General features: G+C 31.8%; 1 protein-coding gene across 1 annotated transcript; it reads left to right on the top strand.

Annotated features, from left to right (window-relative positions):
- The first annotated feature begins 12,305 nt into the window (after nt 1–12,305).
- On the top strand, nt 12,306–13,042 carry LOC148266524 (cytochrome P450 71D10-like). The gene has a single exon (XM_088218708.1). The coding sequence runs from the start codon at nt 12,306–12,308 to the stop codon at nt 12,876–12,878; it is 573 nt and encodes a 190-aa protein (XP_088074834.1). The 3' UTR covers nt 12,879–13,042.
- The last annotated feature ends 218 nt before the right edge of the window (nt 13,043–13,260 follow it).

Below are 13,260 nucleotides of genomic sequence, written 5' to 3'. Positions count from 1 at the left end.
TGAAGATTTTAGAGAAAAAATAATTATTAATTTTATTTTTTATTATTTGTGTTTATACTTAAAATATATATAGAGTAAATTATCCTTATTTTAGTAGAATTCTAATTACATGATATAACTTTATTATTAGAACTCTAAATAATAAAATATCTTATTTAGCATAATATCTTACTTTAAATATAATTCTTATCAACACTCCTATTCAAGTTGGTGCAAAAATATCACACATGTTCAACTTGCAAATCAGATTCTGAAGAGATTTATTGCATAATTTTTTAATAAAAATATTACCCATCTAGTCATCAGAAGATACATAATAAAAGCATAGGGAGCCATCAACCACTTTCTTTTTTTTTTATGAAATGTCGATCAATCTTAACGTGTCTTGTTATATCATGTTGAATTAGATTATGAGCGATATTAATGGTCTTTCATCTTTACACAGTTTTTGTTCTCTCATTACCTTTTGCAAACATAGTAATTCATATATTACTTGGGCCATCGCTCTATATTCTGAATCAGTACTGGAACGGATAACTACACTTTACTTCTTATTTTTCCATGTAACCAAGTTGCCTCCTGTGAGTGTGCAGTAACATGGAGTTGATCTTCTAGTCATGTAGAGATCTACTCCAATCAACATCTGTAAATGTTTCTATTTTAAGGTGACAATGTTTAAAAAAGAGCAGACATTTTTTTTGTGTAGACTTCAGGTATCGTAATATGCGGAAGACAACATGTAAATGAGTTTTGCGAGAATCATGCATGTATCGACTCATCAGACTAATTACATATGCTATATCAGATTTGGTATGTGAGAGATAAATAAATCGTCCAACTAGTCTTTGGTATCTTCCCAAGTCAATTAATGTACTACTACCTACTTGTAGTTTGTGGTTACTCTCAATAGGTGATTCTATGGGCTTCCAACTCATCATACCAATCTATTCTAATAAGTGTAGGATATATTTTCTTTGATAAATGAAAATCCCCTTATTAGACTTAACAACTTCAATTCCTAAGAAATATTGCAATTTTTATTGATAATTTATTTCAAACTCTCGAGTAAAAAGTTCCTTCAGTCGAGCCATCTTCTCTTTATCATCTCCGGTCACAACAATATTATCTACATAAATAATGACAAAAATGATCTTACCCTCATGATATTCGATAAACAAAGTATGATCAGCATTGCTTTGTTGATATCCAAAGGAGATCATAATTCTTCTAAACTTTTCAAACCATACTCTTAGAGACTGCTTTAATCCGTATAAGACTTTTTTTAATTTACAAACTTTTTCTTGGGTCATCTCATCTTCAAATCTTGGTGAAATTTACACGTATACCTATTCCTCTAAGTTTACATAGAGGAATGCATTTTTTATATCAAATTGTTATATATCCCAATCAAGGTTAGCTGCACAAGATAAAAGTATTATAATTGTATTCATCTTCTCACAAGTGTATAGGCCTTTTGATAGTCAATTTCATAGGTTTGAGTAAATCTTCTACTCAGCAATCTAGGTTTATACCTTTCGACCAATCCGTCTGCTTTATGTTTATGGTGAATACCCATTTGCAACCAACTTTCTTCTTTCCCTGTGGAGGTGAAACAAGTTCCCATGTTTTACTTTTTGTCAATACTTTCATTTCTTCAATCATGACTTTCTTCCATTAGGAATCTCCTAGAACTTTTCTTTAATCTTGTGAAATAGACATAAAAGAAACAAATAAGACAAAAACTTGATAACAGGGAGATAGAAAGTCATAGAAAACAAAGTTATATATAAGGTGCTTAGTGTAAGTTCTCGTTCACTTTCTAATAGCAATAAGTTTATCTGATAAATCATAAGATAAAGATAACTCACCTATATCTTTTGGAACTAAATAAGATTCTTGCCATAGGACGGATTGCATGATGGTTTTTTTTTTACTTATCTTTCATTAAATACCTTTTCAAGTTTGGTTTATCCAGACGTCCAACATTTTCGTCTTGAGTAAGACCTTCCGCAATAGAACTCTCCCCCTGAATATGACTGTCAGTTATTATCCAATTAGGTATCACTTTTTGCTTGTCACACTCCCCCTTAAAAGGTGTTGGGTTTGAGTTGAAGTAAGACTCGGTTTCCCTAAAGATAACATCCATAGTTACAAAATATTTTTTCCAGGTAAATGATAATACTTGTAGCCTTTTTGGGTAGAAAAATATCCAACAAATAAACACTCGAGGACTCTAAATTCTAGTTTACCCATATTTCTAACATGAACAAAGCACACGCATCCAAACATTTTTGGGAGAACAATGTCAGAATTTTTTCCTTACAAAACCTCCATAGAACTTTTAAAATGTAGAACTCGTAAAAACATTATATTGATAAGATAGAGAGCTGAGAGAACTACATCTTCCTAGTAACTCTTCGGTAGATTCATGGTAAATATTAATGATCGAGTTACCTCCAGTATGTATTTATTTTTCCTTTCAGCAATCTCATTTTGTTCACTGGTGTAGACACAACCTGTTTGATGAATTATTCCATTTGATTTCAAGTAGCCACGGAATCCACTATGCATATATTTTGTGCCATTTTCAGTTATTAAAACTTTAATTTTAGCACCAAATTGTATACATATTATTTTATGGAATGATTGAAAATATGAAAATACATCACCTTTTGGTTTTAATAGATAAATCTATGTTAATATAATACAACAGTTAATAAAAGTAACAAACTATTTATGACTAGATAGAGAGGTATTCTGAGTAGATCCCCACATATAAGAGTGAATAGTTATAAAAAAATTATTATTTATATTATTAGTTAAATGATAAGAGCTCATTTTATGTTTAGCAAGTTCACATGTATCACAAGATAAAGAATCCGTAAAAGCTCTTTTAAATAAACTAGCATATAATTTTTTAAAAACAAAAAATGAAGAATGTCCCAATCTTCGATGCATTATAGTATTTTCATATTAATTTCTTTATTCCTAATAGTGGCTTGATTCCCAATTAAGTTTTATTTTCTATTCAAGACATATAAGTCATTTTGCAGTTTATTAGTGTCAATCATCTTTCTGGTTTGAAGATCCTGAAAGATTCAATAATTAGGAAAAAAATTAATTTTACAGTTAAGATCTCCAGTGATGGCATTAATAGATAAAAGATTGTCAGAAAAAGTAAGCACATGTAAAACTGAAAATAGTGTAATAGCATGAGTATAATTAATGGAACCTGTTTCAGACATGAAGGTGTATGACACAAATGTTATACATATATTTTCACATTTAGTATAAGAAGAATAAGTTAAAATTTTTTTAGAAGGATCTGTCATATATTTGTTAGCTTCAGAGTCTATAATACAAGTATCAGGAGTAGAAATAGGATGAAGATGAGCAATACCTGATTTTACCACATTTGATGTGTCAACAGTTGATGAAGAGTTAAGTTGACTTAAAAGATGCTTTAGGTTTTGAATTTCTTATGTAGAAAAGACTCTAATAAATGGTGAACCAGGAGTTTTTCTACATTTAACAAAATTTGTTTGAGCTCTCGTGGTTCTACTTCCTCTTCCTTATCGACTTCTAATTGGTCTTCTATGCAACATCCAACAAGTTTTTCTAATATGTTTTGGTTTACTACAATAGTCACACTTCTGTATATCCATAGATTGGTCAAACTGAGCAACTAATCTATCTTTCTCAACTGGTATAATTTGAAACATGACATTTCTTCTACTTTTTTTTTTAACTAAACATAAGTATAAGTTCGTTCTAATGAGAGAAAATAATTTTTACTAAGTACTTGGACCCGTATTTAATCATATTCGGTGTTTAGACCAGATAAAAATTATAAATTCATTTTTTTCTATCAATTTTTGAAATTTTATTGGCATAAGCCATTCAGTTTAGAAAAATATTAAAAAACAGTCATATTTTATTATTTTGTGCCATGAAATTTATTCTAGAATTCATAAATTTTGGTGTTATTACCCACTTTTGAATATGTAAGAGATGCTGTATTTCATATCTTTTCGTCAGTATTAACAACAAATATGTTATGACAATGTGGGGTTATATGAAATTGATAAGTCATGGCATTACCAAGAAGTTCTCAGAGTCTTATATATTATATTCTAAATTACCAACATCTGGTTTCTTCACTTCATCAGTAATGTAATTCTTCAATTCTTTAAATTTAATGAATAATAAAAAAGATCTCGACCAAATAAAATAATTAGTTTCACCAAACTTTATGAGACTGATTTGTAATGAAGGGTTATTGAAATTAGTAACACTCACATTTTTTGCTTATATCATCTTAGAATGCTAAAACCAAGAAGAAAAATACCCGGTAATAAAAAATAGACCTCGTAATATGCATCAAAGGAGCTAAAAAAGGACCAAAAAATTGAAAAAATGACAAAAAACTGGAATCAGATGGCTCAGTTGGCTGCGGCTTGGACGCTGATGGCTCAGCTCAAGCACAGATTGACCAAGTTTAAGTGGTCCGACAAACAGAATGGCCACACCAAACATCCCCATGCACGGAAAAAACGGAATGGCACAGTGGAGGAGATTTGTCCGGTCAATGCAGCGCGACTCATCGTGCGATCGGAGCGGCGTGACGTGCGGGAGGAGCAATCGATCTGTCTCCTGAAGTAGATTGGCCGAAACAAAGCGACAGATGACACAGAACGATAGATCTTTCAAATGTGCACAGCTGCGTGAAAGAAGGCCAATAATCCACGATCAAGTCGGATTTTGTGCGGGAAGGAATTAGATTTGTCTCAATTGGGCTTTTCTGGCGGTATTCCAAAATTTTTCGGCCGAAAGGGATGAAGCCGGCGGCGTATGTGGCTCACGCGCCTCTGCTGCCGGGGGTGTGTGTGGCTCATGTGCGGAAACCGTGGTGTGCTGACTGGGGTTGAGCGGTGATTCTGTATGGTTTGTTACGAGTTTGGTTTTTTTGGTAACTGAATGCCAACTCAACCTATTTTGTTATTTTAGGATTTTGAAAAAAACGTTAAAATTAAAACCCCAAAATAATCTTCTTTTAGCTTTGATACCATAAAAATTTTAGAGAAAAAATAAATTATTAATTTTATTTCTTATTCTTTGTGTTTACATATAAGGTATATATAAAATAAATTATTTTTATTGTAAAAGTATTTTAATTACATGATATAATTTTATTATTAAAATTCTAAATAATAAAATATTTTATTTAGCATAATATCCTCTTTAATATGAAATCTTTATCAACAACAACTCAGTTAAACGAATACTTCATCGCATGCGTATACTTCTTAACTAAAAAGTTCTGTGTTCTCTTCCCTTCATTGGCTTATGGGAGAGTTGGTGGTATGATTCATAATGAAGATTTTGGTTGTGGGCTGATTGCTTTATAGATGTTAGTGATTTGATGGTACAAAATGATCCTTCGGTTATTATTGGTTTTTTCCTTTTTTTTTTCAGTTTTAGTATTCTGATGTAGTCATGTATCAAATTATGATCTGAAGACAATTCCTAAAAAGTTGAGATGCAGAAATATAAAGATTGAGATAGTCAGTCTGTTTATGATCGAATACCTTTGATCTTTGCTTTGATTTTTTCAGTGGTTGAAGAAGTACTGATGTTGATCATCATATCAGAATCAATATAATAGTTTAACTGTTGCACTACTTGTGTCCAGTTAGAATATGTACTTTCATGTCCTAGAGATAAATATTAGAGATATTTAATTGGTTAACAGGTCTATTATTTAGTCTATATTTGTATAAGGGTTCATATATTTAGCGCAATGTGCTTCTTGTACTGTGCTGTATATTCTTGAATAGACATGTGGGAAAATGTAGTAATAAACTGCACGTATTCTTGTTCTGATATCTGTCTTTTGTACTAGTGAGGGTCCAGTTTTAATATGTGCTTTCATGCCCATTCTAGAGATAAATATCTATTACTTAGTTTGTATTTGCATAGGACTTCGTATATGTAGCGTACTGTATTTCTTGTACTGTAAATAGCACCATAATATTCTTGAATAGATATGTGAGACAATATAGTCATATGTAGCATAATATACTTCTTGTACTGTGAGTAGCACCATACTATAGATATTCTTGTTCTGATATCTGGTTACAAGAAGCTGACAAACTTCCCTGCCACTAAATCAGCATATTTGATGGAAGTAAATCTATGAACTCGGATGCTGATGATGTTTACTTAACTATGAACATCTTTTGCATAGCTGAAAGCTCTTTCTCCCCACTTGAACAGAATGATGGGAAATCTAACGTCGGTGTGCTTATCAACAAACAAGGATTCCAGGATTGATGAACGATATGCTCAACTATAGGAGTGGCTTGGCAGCAAAATGGACGAAAATTTGGGACAAAAAAATTAAGACATGCTGCAAATAGCAAGAGTCAATAAAATGTCTAATTGCTGCCCGGGACCATTTTTCTAGCACAAGCACATCCATAGACCATAACTACTATTTCAAATATACATCTTTCTTAAGTATGCTGTATGCTTTCCCAACAGAATTATCATGGGAAAATCATTATAACTAGTTTCTTTCTACTGTTTAACATATTCATGAGTAGTCATAAATGATGATATATATTCCTATTATGTAAATGTAGAAAAGGATTACATTCTGTGGAAAAGACGTACATAAATTAATACGATTATATTTCTCCTTAATAGTTGTTTCACATGTAATGATGCTTGTTAACAATTCTTTTATTGTCATTTTACTCTGAGAAAGGGCAGTAATCTGTATAAACCTGACCATGAGCAGGTGCAGCGCGATCACTGTAGGAAATGAAGGCTATTGAGTTCTGGCTTTGACATCAAGAACTTACCTTTACAATGGTACTAACTGTACATGCAAGAATTTGTTTATTGTCTGCTTTTCCTTTTTATTCTGGATGATCATATTATACTTCAAATACATTGGATGTCCATTTATAGTTCTTCATTTCTGTTGCGGAATATCATTTTATTTTCCATTTATAAATTCCTTAGCATTTTTCATCATTTATGTCATTTGGATGATTTTATTTGACATGGAGAAAAAGATTTAAGAATGTCTTCTTCGGATCCTATAAAAAAAATTCTTCTTTTGCATATTCTTAGTTCTTTTTCTTCCCAACAAGTATCATCTACTAGAATTAGAAAAAAATGAGAAGGAAACTCAGTGAAGCTTATGCTGTCATTTACATATTTGAACAATGTTATACTGATTAGGGTTTACTCTGTTATTTCTTGATTGACATCCTTGTAGGTTCGGTTATATGGAATCTTTCGTGGATCGTGTGAAAATCCCGAGCAAAAGTTGATAATTGTTTCTGTCAAGCGGTCTGGATATGAGAATGAAGAGAAGCCTGTCAAGTGCAAAGATGTTATAAATTCCACGACCATCAAATTGGAAGACAAGTTTTCTTGTTTATCTTTCCAGCTTCCACAAAAACATACACTTTGTCTCTTACCATTCTTTTTTAAAAAGAAATATAGCAGAAAAATGTGAGAAAAATATGACAATTATATAACTAATAGCACAAAATGTGATAAAGGGCCAACAAAGCCAGCAAAAACAAATAAAACAGTGATTTCTTTCTTTTGTTAATGATTAATTGTTTATTTTTAAGTGTTCACTTTGATGGATGGATTGTCTTTAAATATTAATAACATATGTTATAAGTTGGTTCCTCAATCACTGGTCTATTGTGGAAGTTGGTTTTTTAGTGTTTGGTAAGACGTATTTCCTATGAGTAAGAGGTATTCACAAATCGACAAATGATGACATAGGTTTGTGCGAACCTAAAACTAATGACTAAGTTTTCGTAATCAATAGGTAAGCTTTTAAGGATTTGAAACACAAGGCCTTCTTCTGATAGATCATGACCTACATAGATGAGGGAATCATATAAGGTTTTAAGTTTTTGAAGGTAGGCATCTATGGACAGGTCATTTCTTGGCTGTTATAGAACTCAGATTTTAGGTAGAGGAGTCGAGCGTATGCTTGATCATGAACAATCTCTTGCCATGCTCGACGTGTAGTTAATACTTGGTTGGGTTTGAATAAACTACGTAGGATGTTTGAGGAAACTGTTGTCTGGATCCGAGAAAGGACTAAGGAATGCATTTGTTTCCAGAGGAAGGTTAGATTGTTCATTGCCTGTCTTCATATATAATAGTTAAAGGAGCCATCAAAATGATCAGGGAAACCATAACCTTAAAGACGAAGATAAACAAAGATTTCCATATGAGAAAGTTGGTGAAGTTGACAAGGATAAACAATCATTTCCATATTAGAAAGTTGGTGAAGTTGAGAAAGTCCAAAGAGGGTGAGAAATTCCTGGAAGTAACATAAGAAAGAGACGTGGAAGACACAAATAAATGGTTGGTGGAACTCATTTTGAGAGGGCAAGTTATACTACCATGTAAATTTTTGGAATAATTTCACTCCTGACTTGTAATTCCATTTATGAGCATGTGTTTCTTAGAACTGCAATCTAGAGATTCTTTAGAGTACTTTTCAGTGGTTGGATGTTTATGGGGTTCTTTTTGGAGGAGGCAGCCAATTCATTTTAAACTAGGAAGTATGAAGTTTATTCATTTTTTTTTGAAGTATATTTTGAAAAAAACTAGTATATATATATATATATATATATTCAGACATGTCAATATAATATTGGCTTTAATTTATCATAAAATATAGTAGAAAAATTAAACTAAATGATTCAACATTTTGCAAATTAACCATTTTCAATTTGATTTTGTAACCAAGAAATTCCATGATACCTTTCTTGAATATATTCATTCTCATTTAGAACATCACAATTTATTCCCAAGTCCCAACTATTACTTTCTCTCAAATAATTTCTTCAGCATTTGCCTAAATTACTTATGTATATATATATAATTATTTAAACCATAACTTGTGGTGCTCTAGTGCTAATTGAATGTATAAATATGTGTATATACATAATGCACAACAACGTACGAGTAAATTACAAGTTTGGCAAACAAAACAAAAAATACATACATAGAACTATAAAGTATATTTAAATAAAATATATAACAAAATTATATCTAAAAAATGGAGTCCACAGTTTTTTCTTTTTTAAAAAAAATTGTTAGTTCATCTGTTACAAATCTGACTGTACAAAATACATACTCAAATGAATCATAATCCAATTAATGCCATCTCTTAAGTTAAGAGGTAATGTGATTTACAGAGACAAACGAATTCCAGCGAGGGATCAGATGTGAGATTACATGTACCACCTAACAAGTTATATATATCTATTTATGTATGTATATGAAGTTTTTTTAAAAAAAAAAATAATTAGTTTAATTAATTATTTAAGTTGATATTATAATTAGAGTTTAATTTTTCAGATTTTGTTTTCTGTATTTTCACTAAAAATTAACTTTAAAACTTTCAAATAAGTTTTGATGTGTTTGTACATGATTCATACTTTTAATCATATTAAGAATATATCTCTGTCAATTATTAGTCATACAATCGTACAACTTATTTATTTAAAAATTTCAAACTCGGATGACATATGGCGAATTGTGTCGTATTGTTAAACTTGGGTGGATCTCAAGAGAATTCTTTCTCAGAGACTTTACGATTTTAAGATATGATATAATATTTTTTTATAAATAAAATAATATTTCTTCTATCGATGTATAAAAAAGATTTTTTATTTTAAAATTAAATAAATAAAATATTTTTATTAAGAAAATAAATCCTTAATATACTCACAATCACATAAAGTAAAGAGCGAAATAGAAAAAAAAATATACAAAATTTAAAGCATGTTTAAATTTAAGGTAACAGTAAGGAAATAATAAAAAAAATTTATTATGATGAAAGTTGATAGTGCATTAACACATCAATAATTGTACTTACTGTACTCTCTGTATACATCTAGTTTCCATTTATAGTTCTTTACCTCAGTTGCAGTTAAAGAAAAAAGAAGTCAGAAGGAAACTCTGTGAAGCTTATGCTGTCATTTACATATTTAAACAATGTTTATACTGATTTATTACTGGATTGATATCCTTGTAGGTTCTGTTATATGGAATCTTTTGATGGTTCATGCGAAATTCCAGAGAAAAAAAAGTTTGATGATTGTTTCTGTCAAGCGGTCTGGATATTATTATGAGGACGAAGTGCAAAGATGTTTGTGGACTCCATGAACATCAAAGCGGGAGGCAAGTTTTCTTGTTTCTCTTTTCGGCTTCTACAAACACATACACTTTTTCTCCTACCATTCATTTTCATCAGCTTGTGGAGAAGGCAAGGCAGACCTTGAAGAGAACCAGAAGGGGATGAACTTCCGGGACACAGGTATCAACCATCTTTCTCCTAACAACTAGTAATATTGTACTACGTAGAATACTGAAACAAAATATAAATAATAAAATTAATTAACAAATCTGCTGTATACAAAATACGTACTTAAATCAATCAAAACCCAGTTCTTGCTATGTCTAAAGTTAATCCAATTGTAGTGGGATATGACTTACAGGACCACTCTAGGAAAGTCAACAATATTGACTAATACACTTCAATATTAATCATGCATCTAAAAAGTGAGAGGGGTCATGTGATTCACAGATACAAGTTGTACGTATCCATGTACGTGTGTCTAATATGCGTGTGTATATATATATATATATATATATATATATATATATAATGTTTCTAGTAATTTAAACAGTTAATTAAATTCTTTTAAATTTTTGAGATGATTAGTTTATCAATTCTTTAAAATAATATCTCAGTGTTCTATTTTTTTATTAAAAATTAATTTTTACTTATTTACTTATAATTCACACTTTTAATTGGATGGTTTAAGTATGTTAAAATATCAATCAACATATCATTATTTTTTTAGAATAATTATTTTAAATAAATTATTTAAGATAGTTCATCAAATCTAAAATGGAAAAGCATAATTATAGAGTCAAAAGGTTAAGAAAGCACATCTGCTGAAGCCAAGGACTATTTAAATCTTTAGATAGACAGGTGCTGAAACATATTATAACAGCAAAGAAAAATTAGTCTTCATGGAGTTTGAATCGTTCTTCTCCACCACTTTTTTTACCTTCCTTTTCTTGCTTCTTATTCTGAAAATTGTTAAGAATACTAAAGCCAAAAACAGAAGAGCTGCAAAGCTACCTCCAGGGACCATGGAAGTTGCCATTGATAGGCAACATACACCAGGTGATCTGCTCACTACCACACCGCTCGCTGAGAGACTTGGCCAATAAATATGGAACCTTGATGCACTTGCAGCTCGGCCAAGTCTCAACCGTTGTTATTTCTTCGCCGGAAATTGCAGAAGAGGTCTTGAAAAACCATGACATCGTCTTTTCTTATAGACCTTGTATTGTTGCCTCTGACACAATGTTTTACAACTCTACAGACATAATATTTTCCCCATACGGTGACTATTGGAAAAAACTGCGAAGAATCTGCAACATTGAACTTTTGTGCCCAAAACGTGTCCAATCTTTTAGGTTGATCAGGGAAGAAGAGGTGGCGCGTCTAATCAAAACTATCTCTTTGAGCGAAGGTTTGCCTATCAACCTCAGTGAAAAGGTTTTTTCGTTGACATACGGCATAACATCGCGAGCAGCCTTTGGTGGTAAATGGAAGGACCAAGAGGCAGTTGTTTCAATTGTCAAGAAAGGAGTGGAGCTAGCATCAGGCTTCTGTCTTGCCGATATGTACCCTTCATGTAAAGTGCTTGAGCTGGCGAGTGGATTGAGGTTTACGCTTGAGAATCTGCATAAAGAGAGTGATAGGATTCTTGGAGACATCCTCAATGACCACAAACAAAAGAGACTAAAGAGGACTGAAGCAACGAATCCAGAGCAAGAAGATCTTGTTGATGTTCTCTTAAAACTTTCAGCAAGATGGTGATCTTCCCTTGACTGACAATAACATCTAAGCAGTTATCTTGGTTAGTACCCAACATATACATATTTAGTTAAATACATAATAATTAGAATGGATGGTTAATTTTGCAAAAAACAGAATGTGGAAGAAGGTAATTTTCATAACGTGATTGTTTCATTTAAAATTTTTTAGTACATTATTATTTGACAAAAAAATTTAATGAAACAATCACGTGTATGGAACTATGCTGAGAATTATTTGACGAAGTTTATGTCTTGGTTCTATCAAGAGTCTCAGACTGAAATTACATTTCTCGTTTCTGCTTCAGGACATCTTTGGTGCTGGGAGTGAAACATCCTCGACAACTGTGGAGTGGGCAATGTCTGAACTACTGAAAAATCCACGGTTGATGAAAAAGGCACAAACCGAGGTCAGGCAGGTATTTGATGCGAAAGGATACGTGGACGAAACAGAACTTCATGAGCTAAAGTTTATTGAATCAGTAGTGAAAGAAACACTCAGGCTACACCCTTCTGCACCTCTGTTAGTTCCAAGAGAATCTTCTGAGGACTGCGTGATCAAGGGGTATGAAATACCTGCAAATACCAAAGTCATTGTTAACGGGTGGGCGATAGGGAGAGATCCAAAGTATTGTAGTGAGCCTGAAATATTTGACCCAGAAAGGTTTCTTGATAGTCGAATTGATTATAAGGGAAAGGATTTCGAATACATTCCGTTTGGTGCAGGAAGGAGAATATGTCCGGGCATCTCATTTGCAATGCCTAATATTATATTGCCGTTGGCACAACTGTTGTATTATTTCGATTGGAAGCTCCCTGGAGGAATGAATTATGAAGATTTAGACATGACTGAGGCCTTTGCCGTGACTGTGAGAAGGAAATATGATCTTGTCCTCATTCCCATCAGCTATCATCCTTTATCTATCAAATAAGAGCATTACAATCTATTAAAATTAATATGGTTTTCTTGTATACCAAATATTTGCAGACTCTGTAGTTCGCACTGCTTATTTTCTAAGTACAATTTAGAAATTGTGTAGAAGCCATACAAGATTATTCAGTAATAAATAAAAAGGCATTAAGTTGCTTGCAGCTACCTACTTTCTGCATTGATGTAGTTGAAGTTGTTAAGATCCAGTCCATTGAAAAAAAAAGAGTAAATTAATAATTTTAAGGAAAAGAAAAAAAAAAGGAATTAGGGCTGCAGCTCATATATATATATATATATATATATATATGTATGTTGCACGAAAAAAAAAAGAAGATATTCAGAGAAAAAGAGAGAGAGGCTGTGCCCAAAAGAAAGAGAGAAAG

Source organism: Carica papaya, chromosome 4 (genome assembly GCF_054855325.1).
Source record: "Carica papaya isolate Zhongbai chromosome 4, ASM5485532v1, whole genome shotgun sequence".
Lineage (NCBI taxonomy): Eukaryota > Viridiplantae > Streptophyta > Magnoliopsida > Brassicales > Caricaceae > Carica > Carica papaya.
The sequence above is the reverse complement of the archived record's forward strand: the minus strand, read 5'-3'. Positions and strand labels throughout refer to the sequence as shown.

Excerpts from the sequence above, each read along its gene's own strand:
- LOC148266524 (XM_088218708.1), top strand. The coding sequence starts at position 12,306 with ATGTCTGAACTACTGAAAAATCCACGGTTGATGAAAAAGGCACAAACC.